This window comes from Meleagris gallopavo, chromosome 8, assembly GCF_000146605.3.
Source record: "Meleagris gallopavo isolate NT-WF06-2002-E0010 breed Aviagen turkey brand Nicholas breeding stock chromosome 8, Turkey_5.1, whole genome shotgun sequence".
Classification (NCBI taxonomy): domain Eukaryota; kingdom Metazoa; phylum Chordata; class Aves; order Galliformes; family Phasianidae; genus Meleagris; species Meleagris gallopavo.
Window position 1 is genome coordinate 17646595 of NC_015018.2, and position 18156 is coordinate 17664750.

General features: G+C 36.7%; 1 protein-coding gene across 4 annotated transcripts in view; it reads left to right on the top strand.

Annotated features, from left to right (window-relative positions):
* Window positions 1-2686: 2686 nt before the first annotated feature.
* Window positions 2687-18156, top strand: part of MAPK8 (mitogen-activated protein kinase 8) — a 29268-nt gene continuing 13798 nt past the window's right edge. Inside the window, exons 1-7 of one of the 4 annotated variants that reach the window (XM_003208006.3) lie at window positions 2690-2788; window positions 4928-5094; window positions 7126-7255; window positions 8513-8571; window positions 8696-8834; window positions 13270-13435; window positions 17268-17339. In XM_003208006.3, coding sequence (XP_003208054.1) covers window positions 4973-5094; window positions 7126-7255; window positions 8513-8571; window positions 8696-8834; window positions 13270-13435; window positions 17268-17339 — 688 coding nt within the window. In that variant the 5' untranslated portion in view covers window positions 2690-2788; window positions 4928-4972. Of the gene's footprint in view, window positions 2789-4927; window positions 5095-7125; window positions 7256-8512; window positions 8572-8695; window positions 8835-13269; window positions 13436-17267; window positions 17340-17688; window positions 17761-18156 lie in introns of all 4 variants that reach the window. The other 3 variants (XM_003208007.4, XM_010714474.3, XM_019617631.1) reach the window with 3 other exon arrangements.

Genomic DNA, 18156 nt, shown 5'->3' on the forward strand with positions numbered 1-18156 from the left:
CTGTAGAAACCTTGTAACGAATGGTGGTTGTTCCATCCGATGATTTTTCTCATTTTGTGTATTTTATTTCATTTCAAAGCATTAGGGTATGAAAATGTCTTCTCAACTGTAGTCCTTTACCACAGTTGGATCCAACTGAATACAAACAATTTGTTATGTAAATGGATACTGAGAATAAGGCATTGTGCACTATAGGCTATATGGTCAAATGCAGCATGGTATGAATCCTTGATTTTCATTTCTTGTTGCCTAGCAAAGGTATAAAACAGCAATTAACAAGCAGTCTTAGAGACTTAGCTGTACAGAGCATATGTTTCTCCACCCTTTAAGTTGGCAGTATGCATTCTATATACATGTCCCTTGTGGGAAAATTATCTCTTGGGTTCCACTTCTCTTTCTCAAAGGGAGAGAGATATCTGAAATGTATGCTTTTTGTCAGTTTATAAGGCAACCTTTGAAGCTTTCCTGTTAGCTGTTACTGTCTTTTCTGAGAGAAGAGTGCACAAGAGGTCATAAAATATTTCATGCTCTTACATAAACTGAGAGATTCTTTCTTCCATAAAGCCTGTTCCATTTCTTTCCCTCTGTGTGCCTGGAGTGCGTGCATTCAGGTCACTGCATCATGGAAGTCTATTATACATGCGTTGTTTTTAAAGTGATTTCTGATTGAAGAAGCACAGAGTTGGCATCTCGTTGACGTGAAGGCTTGCAGGTGCGATAGCCAAGAAAACATTATTTGATGATAGTGCTGCACTGAAGTGAAACACTCAGATGTCTAGTTGAAAACACAGATTTCCAATTAAATTCTAATTGCAGATACATAAAGTTTCTGCAGTTAACTCAGGGATACAACTCCTAGGGCCTCTTTGAGTTGAGTTCCTATGAGCAAAATGTCAGATTGCCCAAATCCTGCCTTAGTGACCTAATGGCACAGACCTGATACCCTTGGCTGTACCATCAGCTTTACAAAGCCATAAATTACAGCTCAGCCAGCTCTGGTTTGAACACATTAACTTACATTGCACGTGGAGGTGTGCTGAGCAGAGCTGATGCTCTGCTGCATCGCTCACCCCTTTATAGCACTATCAGGTATAGATCATAGTTTTAAAAAGTATCCAAGAAAGTGGGGTCTGGCATGAACATCACCTCTCTGAGTCTTCTAAAAAAGTCAGTCTATGCATTCTTCATAGGCAGGTCTATTGAATCTGTCTCTGTTGTTTATATTTTTTTATTGAAGTTTATGGTCATTATTAAGGTTTTTAGTGCACCTGCATTGAGATTTTAAGGAAAAGCTGTGAGAACATGGGATTACCTCTCCCTCCTGCCCTTCCACCCCCAAATCTGATGTGTTTAGGATTACTGGAAAAATATTTTAGCATACACTGTCCATATGTTGTCTTGTGTCTTGAATAATAAACTGGATGCTTTATGTCTTATACACAAAGATTAAAATTAGTGTGTTATCTTACAGATATTTTGAATTCAACAGGTTTATGTAGAACAGTCTTGTTGAGAAACACCAGGGTACGTGGTCTGTCCTTAAACAGAAGTCAGTGACAGAAGGTGTATGTATTTATACATAAACATTACTATCCATGGTTTCTTTTATTTTACTTTACTGCTGTTCTAAATATGTTTTAATTAAAGCTGAGTGAAGAAATTTGATTAATCGTGATTGTAAGTATTACTCATTTGTGGAGTTGAGGAGCAGAATGGAGTGTCAGTGGAACATTTTATAAATGTCCATACTTTGCAAGGTTAGCCATAATATTTACTTTCACAGACTTGTGCTGTTTGTCTTTTAATTTTTTTTTAAGTTGCTTCTTGTCTTGAAAGACATTTACAAGTACAGTGGGTCCAAGTATTTTCACACTGTCATGTTTTTACATCTTTATCAGACTGTGAAAGAAGCAATGAGCAGAAATTCTTGACCATTGTCAGTCTCATGCAAAACCAATTAATTCTAGTCCCTATTAGTGGACTCAAGCAGTTACGCACAGTCTTGGGATGAGGGGACTTCCCTTATATGGGTATAGCACTACTTCTATTTCCAGCATTTTTGTTGTGCTTTCTTGTGTAAATACTACCTATGGTAGTGTAAAGAGTTATGAAATTAATGTACCAAAATACACTGTAATGTCGTAGGGTCCCATTTTGGAATATCCTTACCTTGAGTAATTGAGTGCTGCCACCAAAAGGCTGGCACATACTGACCTTTGCTTAGGCAAGATATTTCCAAGGCAGCGCACAAATGTGTGAGGGGAAATTGAAGTGGTTAGCAGGCTTCTTTCCCCACTGACAGCAATTGTGTTCTGGCAAGTTCACAGTTAATGGGAGAAGGGCATTATCACTTTCCTCATTAATAATAGAAATCCGGAATCTGCATCCTGCCTTTCTTCACATCAGTAATTCTTCAGAATTGCTGGAAAGTGGAACAAAATGTCAAATTTCAGGCAGGCACGATTATCTGATATAGCTTAATCGTGTCTTAATGAAAGATACTGTGGGGATACTTTGTGTAAGAATCTTGAAAGTCTGCCAGTTTCTGCATTTATAACTACTTTAATATTTAAAGACTAAAACTTTTGGTGTTGTCGATCTTTGAAGCTAAACTTCATAAGACTAGGCACAAGTCAATTAGCAGATGGGAAGAAGTGAAACCTTTTGACTTTGTTCTAGGAGCTGTATTTGCAGAGCTGGGCACTACCAGGCGCTTTCTGTGGATACTTTCTGTGAGCGGTGGGCACAAGGGAGGCTGAGCTGAGTGGAAGTGAAGCACTGAGTGGAAGTAAGTTTGCTTAGAAAGTTGAGAGGCTTAAATTCTCGGTGGTGTAGAAACAATGAAACTTGGAGGCTGGGACACAGACAGAGTGGATGCCAATTGATTCAGGCTAAGGAAGCTGTAATGGCCAGGTGAAAAGGAGGCAAAGGGAAGCATTACTTCTGTTCTGAGACTTCTCATTGCTGACCTGAGTGCTTCCTCAGTGCTTCCCAGTTGACTGACTTACATCTCACCTTAGTTTGCCATAAAAAATTTGTAAGAAATGGCTTTTTTGAGAGCTGACTCTTCTTAAATCAGTCAGTTTTATGCTAGAAGAGTGTGAATTTTAACTGAAGTGATAAACTATACCCCATGCTGAAGCAACGGAGACTGATTTTATTTTTTTTTTTTATGTACGGCACAAGGAGTTGCAAAAGAAGGAATGATAATTCAGATGCAAGTGGGGATGCTCCTGCTTCTCCACTTCAGGGTACCTCTTCTTCCTTCCTCATTTAATCTCTCTTCTGTAGTGCTGTCATTGTTCTGTTGATAGCATTTTACTGTCCTATCTATTGATCTGGGGTGATATGAGTTTTTCTGCTTCAGCCAATATAAGACTACACAACCTCATGTGAGGTTTATGGGAGCAGACTTCATGCATGGTGGGAAGGAAAGCCAGCTCCTGTCATTGTGGTTGCAAGTGCCCAAGCATGTTTTGCTACCTTAAGAATTATTCGGGCTTGTTGCTACATTAATTGGGCAATAAACTGTTTGGTATCTTCATCTTTCTTGTGTTTTGAACTATACTGCCTGTCTGTAATCCATCAAATAATATGGTATAAACAGGAATATCTTAAACCTAAGTAAACTTTTTTTTTTTTCTTTGCCACACTTTAAGATACAAAAGAGTACATGTATTGGTATTTAAAAGATAGAGCATTAAATTAAAAATGTGACTCAGAGTTTCTGTATGCAGACATATATTGAGCTACAATATTCTGAGGTATTCTGAGTTTTTCAGATAGCAGTGGAAAGGTAAGGTACATTTTAAATCATTTGTATTCTTCAGATGCAGTGTATGGCACTTTATTTAAAAACAAAGAATCCAGTTAGCAGGGAAAGCCTGTTAAATCCTAAACTGATGGTGCTATTCTAGAACTTCAGTATGCTGCTACATGCTGCAATGCTACTATTAGTTATAAAATGGCTCGGGAATGATAATATGGGTAAGTGTTGCATATGTTAGTAACAAAGGTAGATAGCATACTATTACTCTTGAAGTAATAAAGATATTTCTTATAGTCAAACAAGAATTTACACTGCTAGACATGTGTTACAACTCCACCCAACCCCCATGTAAAGAGAAAATTAGAAGAGTAAAACTGACAAGGAAGAAACAATGTACAGTACAGTAAAAGCCACTGTGCATTTTACTTTTTTCTCCTATGAATGTGTACCTTAAGATACTGATTTTTCCTTTGTTAATACCAGGATGGGGTTTTTTTGTTTGTTTTTGTGGAATAGAAGTCCTTTCCATCTTATACTTGTTTTTCATTGTCCTGCTTTATATTTTGTTTCCTGGGAGCTGTGATGAGAGATCTCTGACAGGGCCAGTTTTCATTTTCTGTCCTCGATTAACTCTGTGTATTTCCATGTCAGTGATGGGCATTCCTGGCAGTTGCAGCCAAGAATATTTTCATTATTTCAATGTCTGGAAAATATATTGATGGTTTGTCACTCCTGTATCTTGTTGAATGAGTCATACAACAATTTAGGTTGTAAGGGACTTCTGGAGGGCATCGGGTCCAGACCTTGCTTAATTTGCTGCATGTGCGTGGAAAGGCTCAGCAACGCTCTGTGCTCTGTGGATGACATAACCAACCTTTTGACTTTCTGTTCACTGCTAAGTAAGACTTTTGCTACCAATCATTCAATTCTTGTTTTGTATTATTTTTTTCCATTTTAGAATCCTGTCTGAGGGACATTCCTAAAAACAAAACGTCGTCTTATTCCTGCAGATGTGAAAAGCAGCATATGTTTGCATATGGGCCTTCTGAGAGAAGCATCTTATATTATATATAAGATATTATGTATATTATGGGGAATTTCTCATGTTGTTATATTAAATACAGTTGTAAAATCTTAATTTTCTTTAATTCTTTGCAGGCCGGGAGCAGAATTTGGATGAAGCAATCTACCTAAGTTGCCGTCATGAGCAGAAGCAAGCGTGACAACAATTTCTACAGTGTTGAAATTGGAGATTCAACGTTCACTGTATTGAAACGATATCAAAACTTAAAACCAATAGGATCAGGAGCGCAAGGAATAGTATGGTAAGTTTCTTCAAAGTGTAAACACACTTCTAGGTTCTGTTAATAGAATTTTGGGAGTGCCTTTACAGTTATACATTATGTGAAAAATGGTGTTGATGATCATTAGTCATCAACAGTAGGTTTTGTTGTTTAGTTTGACGTACATCCCTTCCTGCTTCAGAACCTTCTGTGTAAATTCATTTAGGTGTCCTGAGTCCCATAAATTAATATGGGAAAAACCTGGATAAGGGAACTAATCCTGATCCTAAGCCACACTGCTTAAAGTAAATCAAAAGCCAAAAAACCCTCTGTAATATTTGATGTTTTTACAAGCTTTTTCTTCTTAAAATAGTTTGCTAGAGACCTATTCCATTTAGTTCCATAGTAGTGTCTTACACCAGTTAGTGAGCACTTGTGATGCAGACTGTCAGTGTAATATGCAAATTATGCTTATGATAAATGAAACCTTTTCAGTTAAGCTACTCTGATTGCCCTGAAATGAACTGGAACACTCATATGGTTGAATTTTGTCCATTTGTGAAGGAGATAGTGTGTAATTCGTGTGATTTGAGTTGAGTTGTTTTTTGTTTCTTTGTTTTTTTCTTTTCCACTAACCCAGCTTAATTTGGAAGAATATAGAATCACTGAGGCTAGAAAAGGCCTCTAAGATCATCCAATCCAGCCATCTCCCTATCACTAATATTTCTCACTAATCCATGTCCCTCAGTACAACACCTAAACATTCTTGAACTCCTCCAGGGATGGTGACTCCACCACCTCTCTGGGCAGCCCCTTCCAGTTTCTAACCACTGTTTTGGAGAAGTTTCTCCTAACATCCAACTGAATCACCCTTGGTGCAATTTGAGGCCATTCCCAGGCCAGTCCTGCTGCTGAAGTAGTTTTGAAGTAGATGACCTAAAGGCTCAGCACTGAAACAGACTCCAAGGCTATGTGTATGTACTGCAGATTTAGAAATTTATCATTTTTTCCTGATCTCCTTTTTGCTTCTCTCTTGCGAGATATGTAATATCTTATGGATAGATGGAGGAAATATAAATAAATTAAAAAAACTTATCAGTATATGTTCTTCCAATTTCTTCTTTCTTTTTCCTTTGTAACTATACAGTTTTATGATGCTAAAAGAAAAATAAAAATCATTCAGGCCTACGTACTGTATAGACAACATATTTCCAATTGTATTTGGTAAATGCTGACCATTTACTGGCAGATGTTCTTCATTAGTTCCGTATACCATTCTCAGTAAGAGACAATAAAATGGTATTTTTCCCTGCTGAGGCTTTTTTACTAGCTGACAAATATTTCCTGAGTCTGCACAGTAGTCAGCTGCTGTATTACTTCTTGCAAAAAACAAAATCCCTCCCTTCCTGTCATGGAAATATGGACAGGAGTTGTCTGCACTAATAATCCTCATCTTTTCAACAGCTTGTATTACTGAATCATTAACAGTCTTGGCATCTATCTGCAAATAGAATTTTATTCTTCCTTGAAGACATCAAGATGTTAGGGCTTTCCTAGCATTTTGGTTTTGTTTTTTTTTTTATCTTGATGTCGATGTGGATATTGTCATGAGGATATTAAACAGCTGCATGCTGCATAATAAATGAGAGTGTGGGACCTATGTATAACCTACTTTTCCTCTCTTCTTATCCCTACCTTTCAGTGAGAAGATTATATGTAAAATTGATGTGGATTTTATGTTTAAAGCATTTTGGATCTTTTTAGGCAGTCTGTTCTTCAGTGCTAGCGAGTGGCAAGAGATCAGTACCTTTAGGCAGATATTCTAGGAAACAGAAGTCGTGCAGTTTTTACTGGTGATTGTTGTGTGTTAGGGCTACAAATCTGGGAAAATCTTTAAAAAATTTTGTATTGCATAGCATACATGAGCACCTTGCTGTTAGTCCCCCTGAAGCTGATTAATACTGGTAGCTTTGTTTACATGCAGACTTGATACGTGATATTTGGAAAAGTAGAAACTGCCTGAGCTTAATTGATTGTAACACTGATATGAAATCATGTTATTTTTACTTACAGTGCAGCCTATGATGCCATCCTTGAGCGAAACGTTGCAATCAAGAAACTAAGCCGACCATTTCAGAATCAGACCCATGCTAAAAGAGCTTACAGGGAGCTCGTTCTTATGAAGTGCGTTAATCACAAAAATGTAAGTGGACTATTCTGCTTTAAATATTAAAGGATCGACTTGGTAGTTGTTCTTTGTAAACATTTCAAAGACCATTTCAGAGATGACATCGTTTATAGATTATAGCGGTTTTCAGAACCTGGCTGTATGTCCGTGTTAAGTACAGAAGGGTCTGCGAAGAGCAGTTGCAGGCTAGTGTTATTACCTGTCCAGTCTTCAAACTCCTCCTTCAGACTCAGGAAGGGAGACGGTGTTACATTGCTACGTTTTACAGACATCTGGCAAATGAGAATACTCTGAGTGGTAGTTGCATTCCTGTTTCTGTTCCTGGAGCTAAACAAGTAAGAGGAAAAAGACTACAATAGTTTTTATTTATTTCTTTATTTTGTAATGCATGAATGAGTTAGGAATCTTATATTGTGACAGCTATGTGAGGAACTGTATGATGCTTGAGAAGCTGTGGAGCAGATTAGATTAGATTGATTAGAGACAATGGGAGAGAAAAAGTGATACACGTATTGGATTTAGACTACAGAAGGCTACTATTGGCCATTATCTGCCTTAAATGACAGCTGTATGCCATCTTCCTCACCTTCTCACTTAATCTCTCTTCAGCAAGAGAAAATTCTCCCTGGCTTTTAGGCAAGGAAGAATCATAGAAACCTTACTTCTGAGAAATAAGTGGTTTATATGTGGATTCTCTTAAGGAAAATTTACCTAATAGCATAGTTTGTGTGATTATTATCTCTTGCAACCCTGCTTGACTCTTGATGAGTAATATCTTGACCTGTGGCTGCATATACCCTCCATTCTTAGCAACTGGAAAATACTATAAAATTGCTGTTTTTTGTCTTTGGATCAATTTCTTGCTTCACCTCTATGGCAAAGTGACATCTCTTTGGTAGTTTTTCTCGTCACTTTTTCATTTAATTTTTCATCATACATAATAAGAATCTTAATGAATTTTCTTTATATTTAAAGTAGGGAGCAAGGAAAGACTGACTAATTTCTTCACGTTTTAACCTTTGGAAATCTCTTTTAATCAACACAAAATGTTCTTAGATTGTATGATTTTTGGAGGAAAAATACTTTTCACAAAATCATTAGCATCTATTACAGCATGTTAGGCATGGTTGACTGGTTGACACTCTGAGCATCTGGTGCTTCAGTGGATACCAGGAAGATTGTATCAGGATGCTGAATATCTGTTTTGAAATGTTGATTTGCAACTTTGGTATTGCTGTGATGCGATTATACTTCCTCTCTTTTTTCCTACAGATAATCGGCTTACTGAATGTGTTCACACCACAGAAATCCCTAGAAGAATTTCAAGATGTGTAAGTTTGATATAAACTAAAGCTGTGAATTAACTTCAAAAATATTAACATGGAAAGATGAACAAGGTAAAGAATACAGTAAATTGGCAGCGTTATCTGATTGCTTTTTTTTTCTCTTTATAAGCTACATAGTAATGGAGCTCATGGATGCAAATCTCTGCCAAGTAATTCAGATGGAGCTAGACCATGAACGAATGTCCTATCTCCTTTATCAGATGCTGTGTGGTATCAAACATCTTCACTCAGCTGGAATTATACATAGGGTAAGTGAATTTCCATTTACTTTTTCATTGCATCAAGTTTTGCCTTAGAGTCCTTCTCCAACCTAAATGATTTTATGATTCTATATAAACGAGCCAGGAAAAAAGTCAGAAATTGTGTGTACAAATAGTGTTCTGTAGCCTATGCCATAGACAAGGAGAGAAAGCTGAGAGGAAATCGAGCTTCCTTTGTTCCTCTGCAATTCTGGAATGAACCTCTTGGATGTTTTTCCTAGGTTTGAAAATAATCTGCACAGGACGGAAAAAAAAAAATATAGCAGTGAGTTGCATTACCTTCTGTAATTCTGTATCGTGTTCAATCTTAGTAGTCATGGCAGGAAAGAATATCTGAAACCACCTCTGCCTTTGTTGTTTTGGTAACCAAACCTGAAATTCCATCTTTTGAAAGAACTGCCCAATTTATTTCAGCTCCTTTACTAACAGCGTAGAAAATAAGTATTTGAAGTTTCCAGACAAAAGATCATGATAAAGAACTGTGAGTGGAGCTTTCATACACCTGTGTGTCACAAAGCATTCCTTCAGGTTGCCTGCAGGCAAAAATGACAATTACTTTTCTAGTGGCTTGTATGTGAAATCCAGTTAGGATATTCTGAATTTAAGATCACCTATTCAAGTTCAACATCTTACAAATATATTTATGTGTAGTGTGATGATTACTTGAGGTTGCCTAGTTATAACTTTTCCAATATGCTTCCTATTATTTTGGGAAACAGTAAAATTGTATTTTTACAGTGTGATGTTCTTCATTGTAATTTTTTATTTTTATTTTTATTTTTTGTAGAGAGAAATGATGCAGGAACAATTAATTAAAGTTATGTATGCACAGTACTTTCAGTCAGTACTGTGTAGGATCCCTCAAGGATGATGTACACAGCAAAATCATGAATAGTAATTCTGGATGCTACAACCGCATTACTGTGCTGCGGTGCTTGCCCACTTTAGTAGTCCACCTCATTGTGGAGTGGCCTGCAAGCTAGAACTGGCAGTATGACACTCCCTTTCAGTCTGCTGTTTCTCATTCAAGAGAACCAGGGTATTGTATGAAAAGCAAAGAAAATGTAAATGGCAGAACACTTTTGCTCAGCTGGTTCCAGTACACATCTGCTGTCTCTAGTTAAGAGCTCAGGGAGGGAAGGTGAAAGCTTCCTTCACACGTACAGTTTGCCCTGGTATGACTGTATTTGAAAGAGTTGAGGAGAGGATAATAGGCAGAAGCACCACCCAGCTGTTGCACCCTGCCCTTCCTACCCTGCACATGCTTATAGATGTGCTAAAATAGACAATGAGTCTCTTTCTGTGGGTCAGTGTAGGCAGACGCTAAGTGCCAGTGCAGACATTGCTTCAAGGACAGTTTGTGCTGCTGTAAAGTAGGCACTGAATAACAGACTGTAGAAATCAGTAGTAGGTGGAAACATTTACACAGTTGTTGCTTCTTTTCTACTACTAAAGTGGGCTGTTGGATAGGAGTAAGGACAACTTTGAGGATACATTTTCTGCCTCTGTAAATATGGGTGGAGTTCTGAAGTGTTTCCTGCTGTGGAGTAGTACAGAGTTTAGAGATAGCCCATTCCAATGAGATTGTCTATAGATACAATTGCTATGTAAATATATGCATGAATGATTTTGAAGGGCATTTCAGTTGCATGACTTCTTGGTAGACTTTCATTTGGCAACTTGCTCTCTGACTGCTTGAAGCTTCAGTGTGTGCAAGCAAAATGTTTGCATTGCTTTTTGTGTTGCTCCTCTAAATTTTAAAGTGTGATGTGTCGAAATTCTTTTTGTTGAACAAGATCTCAAAAGGCAAAGAGGACATTTGGAACGTGTGGCTTCATTAATAACTCCTTATGCCTCTCTTCTAAGCTTTCAGCAGCACTACCCCAAGTATCTAGATCTAGTGACTTTCTTGAAACTTGTTATTCCTTAAACACAGTCTGCACTACAGTGGCTGCCCTTGAAACATTCTGAATAGTAATTCAGTGCACTTATTTAATGTCCTTACAAGTTTTAAGCAATTTTGCTATTGGTAGTTTCATATGTTTTTTAACTTTGTTGTTCAACGCCTAACATAGTTGAGATGATCATACCATCTCAGCTACTTTCTCAAAGCTTGACAAATGACTAAAACTAAAATATTTTCCATGTGTGCCTGTAGCATTGGATGCTGTCTGCCATGCAAATAAGTGTGGTGCTTGCTTATAGCAGACTAGAGGCATGGAACAAGGCAGATGTTACACACAAAGAATTTTGGAATGTTTCACCTGTAAGTTGCAGAAGATATATTTAGCTATCATGGCATTGGGTAAAGATTTAGGTTGATAAAGACTTGACTGTATCTTTGTGCTGACTTTAATAAATGTTGACAGATGAGCACTGTGGTGTTCAAAACATTCTGCAGAGATGGAGTCTCCAGCAAGTCTACAAGTACACATTCGTTTATATTTTGCAATTTGTGGAGGATGAATAATCAGAGTTGCTGGGTTGCGCCTCACTAACTTGCTGAAGGACACAACCTATCTCATTAGTCTTGCATGGAGGCTCTGTAACATTGTATTCTGCCTAATTTTGAGCACTTAACAAAAGTGCCTACTAATGGAAGCCCTTCACATAAATCTCTTTAGAAAGAGAAAGAAACTTCTCCAAAAAATGTAGCTGATTCAAAAAAAAAAAAAAAGAATTATTTTGATATGTCTTCTGCTGTAGGTTCTGGATGTATTTCTACAGCCTAGCAAAGTTAATTACTCTCACAGGATCTTTTGAGTCCTCATTTATGTAAAACATGAGGTATTGGTCTTGCATGAATTTGAAATCCGGTATAAGTCAACACACCTCCATCATTTTGAACAATAGGAATTCTACATTCTGCATGAAAACATGCTCCTAGGCTTCATGAGAAACACATAGTATTCAGAAATCTAAGATGGTCAGTACTCTTTAAATTTTACTTTTTGTTTTCATAGTGTTTTTACTCTTGCCAGGGGAGAATCTATTCAACATTTTCAGTGTTGGTCCTGTAGCTTTGGGCAGGACAAATATAGTTGATATTAGCAGCATGCACCTGGGATTCTTCAGTGAACATCCTCCAGATAATAGATTTGTACAAAAATAAAGCTTATAATAACAGGATTTTACAAAATCTGAAATATGCATATTGAATAGCTGAAATGCCTTTTAATACTTGAATTTATTCATTACATTTGAGAATCTTTTAAGCCAAAGTTGTCTTCACAGTCTTTGTGTGTGTGATTTAGAAGTGTGTGTGAATATCTAAGTATGCAAGACATTTAATTACCCATTAAAATTCTATTGTTCCAAAACCTCTGTTTTCTTTTTTGGCTTCCTCTCTGTCTTTTGTGCAGCTTAGCCCTCTGAGGGGCTTGTTGAAAGACATACGAGTAAAATGAAAATCTTACAGATTACCACTTTTGCATCTTTAAGAAATAATGAAAGAAAGAGCTAGTTATCAAATGCCCACATCTAAAATACTAGAGTCCTCTGCCACATCGTATTGCTTTGTCTCATTAATCTTGGTAGAGGTAGCTAGAAAGGATCCAACCTTGTATGGATGGTTTATGTGTTACGAATGATTTTATGATGACAAAGTTATTCTGAACCTACTCTGCTCGTAATAATTGCTCTGTGACATTCAGATGTGTGTAAGATATCCTGAGATAATGACTGAGAATGTGTAGACATTGCAAAGCCCCTATTGCTAATATAATTTTGAAGTTGAACTGAAGAGAGTAAAGTTAACCAAGATTCCAACTAAGAACCTCTGAAAGTATGTAATTTTTCACTCCAATTTAATAGTTAAGTATCTGGCAGTTTTTCACTGGTGCCCTTTTGTGTTTGGTCACCAAATTTGGTATAATGTAAACCAAATCCTAAATGAGAAATTAGATCTATGTGAGCATGAGCATTTCCTTCCTGTTCAGAGAAATATCTGCGTTGGTTCAAAAGAGGTAATGCAGCCCCAACCAGCAAAGAAATCTTTTGCTTTTTGCATTTATGAACGATTCTAATGATTTTTATATTGTAATGACTATTGCAATTGTCACATTACTTGCGTTCTGCATTGTAATAATAACTGGTGTTCCAGTGAACAGTTTCTAGACCTTTCTCAGAGCTAACATTTCATACTAACCTCAATTTATTTCACACATTGCTAGAATATCTTGTAACACTAGTTGTATTTTCCTTCTTTAATTGCTATATGAATCTACAAGCACAAGAAGGGAATTAATTCTATGGTCTGCTGAATGCATATGAATTAATGCAAGGGGGAAAGTAAATTGCAGTTATAGAAATGACCTAGTCATATATGTGGGGTTGAATGTTAGTAGTATACTCTTTTAAAAATGTGAACCAACGAGTACTTTGTGCTTGTCTTAGTGGTCATATATGATGTTTCTTTTTAAAGGACTTAAAGCCCAGTAATATAGTAGTAAAGTCAGACTGCACTTTGAAGATTCTTGACTTTGGACTGGCCAGAACTGCAGGAACTAGTTTTATGATGACGCCTTATGTAGTGACTCGTTACTACAGAGCACCAGAGGTCATCCTAGGGATGGGATACAAAGAAAACGGTCAGCAAATATAGTCTTTCTTTGGCATAGCTTTATTTTTTGTTTGGCACGCCACATTTTACATGTTTAATGTTTTTTTTCAAGATGTAAAAGATTTTATAAATTAGGCATGTGACCAAAATGCAGATTCCGGGTACACCAATTTATTTATCTAATTCCATTAATTATGTTTACATTTAATAGGAGAAAAAATTGAGGGCCTTGTTTGTTTAAAAATTTAAGTGACCTGCTTGGTAGGTTTATTTTCCTTCATGAAGAAATGGAAGTATGTTTTCTTAAGATATGATACATACCTTTGTATACTGTTGACTGATTTTATTCCTGATGAGGACGTAAATTATAATAGTGTGTCCCAAATTTAATGTTTAAAATCCTACATTCAATAATGCCATTCAAGAGTAGGCAACAAACGAGCTCATGCCTGCCATGGCATTGTTTTTATTAAAACAAGCCCAATTTAAAACTGTTGCACTAAGTTCTTAAACAATGCTGCTGAAGAAAAATGCACAGCACATTAAGAAGCATTATAGGTTCTCTGTGTCCATGATGAGTTACAGGGAAACTCGTTTACTTTGTCCCTCTACTTGCTTACATTTCCCTCCTCCTTACACTCCTTTGGCCCTCTGTTTCTCAGTAACCTCTAAAATATTTAGGAAAGCATTTAGCATTTGAGGAAAAATCACACAATCTTCTAAATGAACACCTAGTATCCTTCAGGAAACCAATGGAACATGTGCTTCCTAAAGGTCTATTTATGGCTCTGATTCTGCTGCCATTTCATTGATCTGCTATCACTGCTGTCAGTTCACCTCACTTGGTGCTTCTGCCTCAGGCAGGTATCATGCACAAGGGTCACCATTTGCTGATTGTGTTCTGAACACATTATCTATTAGTCCTCTAGTAAGCCCCAGAAGGTGCTGCAATGCTAGAGGCTTTGTTAGCCGTCTCCTGGTGAGGTGAGGTGTGTGGCTTCTCTGGTTACAGACACAACTGGGGCTTGCAGTGTTTTTCAGACTTCTTTAATGTAGTCTGCATACTTCCCTGGCAACTGCATAGCATTAGGACAAGTTCAGGTCGTACAGAAACTATAACTGTTATGTTCATAGAGACTGATCTCTTTTTTGTGATTGTTTATGAAAGCCAGGAAGAACAACCCCTATCAGTGTGACAATGGAAGAATTCAACTCAAAGGAATGAGAATAGGTCTTTTTTCAAGTCTGTGATTTATGTTTCTATTTGGATCATTAATCTGCCAGATAGGATGTACAGTTGGCTATTTTTTCTGTAACTTTCAAGACAGAGGTCAAGTGAAGCAAGCGTAAGTTACTTTTTTAACTGCTGAAGTTCCGTAGAAAGCAAGCACTGCTTTAAGTTTTTTTCTTTTTTCTTTCTTTTTTCTTTCCCTGAAGGCTTTGCAATGGCCAGCTAAGAGGCAATAATCACAAAAACCTAAAGCTGTAGAGTCATTCAGCTGCCTTGCAGAAGGAATTGATGTGATGGAGGTCTCAGGTTTTCTGCCATAGACTGCCCAGTTCACATTTTTCTCATAAAATTTGTAATTTTGAGTTACAAAAGTGTGAAACATTCTTTCCATTCAAATGATGCTGAGGTTTATTGTTGTAGTTAAACAGACTGTGTTCTAGAGCACCCTGTTGTTGCTAGTGGCCTTGCTAGTGACAGCCCACTTCCCTAAGTTAAGAGTGAGTTGTGCTTTGCAGCAGAATGTAAATCCAAATTTACTTTCATATGAAAAACTATACAGCATCTTCCCAAAACTTGAATATGTGGTCATTGAGTTGAGAATGACACTTTTTGTAGAATGTGAATTTGTTTGCTAAATGGTTCAGGAAGCAGCCTGTATTTTCTTCCCTATGTACTGTTGTTATGAGGAGGTTATTTACATAAATTGTTGTTGTTCTTCACAGTCACTGCTGATGAGTTCCTTCCTGTGCAGCTCCACTGACAGCACAGTAAGGCTGCAGAGGGCAGCAAGGCAAGTAGAAAGGATGCACTTGTAGTGAGATCCATGGGCTGCCCAGGATCCACTCCTGTTGACATTGATGCCAGTTGTAGCCCTCTAAACCCATAGTTAAAGCAGTTGTAGCTCTCTAAACCCATAGTTAAAGTAAAGGTTAACTTATTTAATGTAGAATTAAATATTGAAAATTGACAACAATTAACGGTTAAAAAGAGACTAACATTTAAAGCAGGGTCATCTGGCATCTTCATGCTGTTTCAGTTCCCTGCTGAACTTCCCCTTCAAGATGAGGGAGGACACATCAGTACATGTACTGGTGACTGAGATACATGCTGAAGAGCAGTAATCTTTGGTGCTATGTATGTGTATATGAAATCTGTAACTAAAAAAAATGAGTGAGTGGCCCAAACAAGCAGATGGTAGAGTTAACTTCTACATTTGTTCTGTTTTGTAGGATAAACAGAGGAATTGTATTTAATGTTTTTCTTAGTCCCCAGAGTCTTCTGATGCATGAAGATAGATCACTGACTCGTGTTATTTCTCTTACCAGACTTCTCTATGCAATTATGGGAGGTATTTTCATCACATTGGACACATTATTTACAGCACATTTGGATATATTTTAGTTTGTGAAGGTAGCAGAATGTGTACTTTCTGTAAGCTTTCAAAAAGTGTTATAAAGGGAAAATAGTGCTAATCATAAATCATTTTTAAATGAACCGGGCCCTTAATTTTGACCTATTAATATGTACAGTTGTGGTCTTTTTCCATATGATTTAAACATTATTTTAGAGGAACTTATTACATAAAAAGGAAGGAGTGTTTTCAATAAGAAGCAATGTTGTCTGCTTGAAATTGTTTAGCTCCCTCGCAACTTTCACAAGTGATTTTTGGCATACAGTTTTTCTCATTTAAATCCCCTTCTTCTCTGCTTAACTGAAATTCTGGTCTTACGTTTGACGTAAAAGTATTCATCATAATACAGATGCATGATTATGACATCAAGAAAATATTTGCATACGGAATTAATGGAGTATCTCTGATGCAACTTAGAAAAATTGGCATACCTGTAAAAAGTGAACTTGTGCATCTATGAGTATATCTTATGAATGATTTATTTTAAGATATTGTGGAAAATAATCTTTTGTACAAAAAACACTACTATTAAGCTTTTTGTTTGTATGTTATTTCAACAGAACTAGAGAAATATTCTTAAACCAAAGAATTTTAACTTGAAATCTCTTAGGAGCATACTAATATTGTCATTAACTGATCCTCTAAAATTCTAAGTGATCTTTTACTGATTGTACTTGCTTCTTGTTTAAGGGAGAGAGATATGCATGGTAATCTGACTCACGGAAATACTTGATGGCAAATGTTAATTCCTATGAAATGACTAATTTTGCTTCTGAAAGTATTAAATATTCAGGTACCCCATATTTTGAAAGGTCATTTTCGTTTACTCCTCTTAAAATGATTCCTATAGTTACAGTGAAAGTAATTTCAATAAACTTGTCTTGGAGATCCGACGTATTCTATTGAAAGAGCTTTGCAAGCCTCAGAACTTGAAGATGGGCATTATTCTGCTTGATTCATGTGTATCTCTCTCTCTGCTGTAGCTCTTGCTCTCGCACTGTGTTAAACAAAAGGATGGTTTTCTGCCTTGTATTTGAGACAGTTAAAAGCTAATCCTTAAATACTGTGTTCTTAAAAGTGGTTTCATTGATTAATATAAAGATTTGCTCTTCTTCCTGTGCTGTCTCTGCAGTTTATAGAATGCAGTCATGTTATGCTTCTTTTAATTTTAAATGACCGTTTGCTTTGCTTTTCCTTCTTTTTGTGCTACAAACATAGTGGATTTATGGTCTGTGGGGTGCATTATGGGCGAAATGGTTTGCCACAAAATCCTCTTTCCAGGAAGGGACTGTATCCTTGTGCTGCTGCAGCAGGTTGAATTAGTTAGGAAGTGATTAACCTTTTTATTGATGTTATGTCATGAAAATGCATATTGTACAATTTTTTTTTATTAAATGGACATGAATTTTTCTTGTGATAACACTGAAAAAAAAAATTAAGGACTTCATTTTAACTCAGGCTGCACCTAGCAGTAGGACATAGTCTCTGCTGGTCCTGTAGTTAGCGTACGTTCACCTTCACTCACTTCCATTACACATGCTTTTTATAGTCACTTCACGTGTGTGTGCGTCTAGGTATTTTTATTTCCTTTATTTTGATAACTATCTTTTCTGTTAATATCATTGCATTTTGTTTTCAGTTGACATTTGGTCAGTTGGGTGCATCATGGGAGAAATGATCAAAGGTGGTGTTTTATTTCCTGGTACAGATCGTATCCTTACCTTTGGCCTAAGATGTAGTTTGAAAAGGTCAAAAGATACCACAATGATTTAGTTCCAGGTTAAGGTGGATCTAATTTTTAAAATACTGTTTTTAAATTGCCTTTCCAAAAAACCATTTGCAGGGTCGTAATTTTGGTTCCAGGTTGCTGCAAAAATAACTACAGGTATAGCACTTAGAGCAAAACAACAGCACAGATAGCTTTAATGTGTACAGTGCTCTTTAGAAATTAATGCTTAGTGAGAAATTCTAGCAAGAAGAGCAAAATACCACTTGGGTGAACAGACTTATTTTTCCTTTTTCCTTTTTTGTTTGTTTCTTTTCAATTTGATATAGTGTCTATCCATTGATTTTGGATGTTGTCATATTTACGAGAGACATTTTTGTT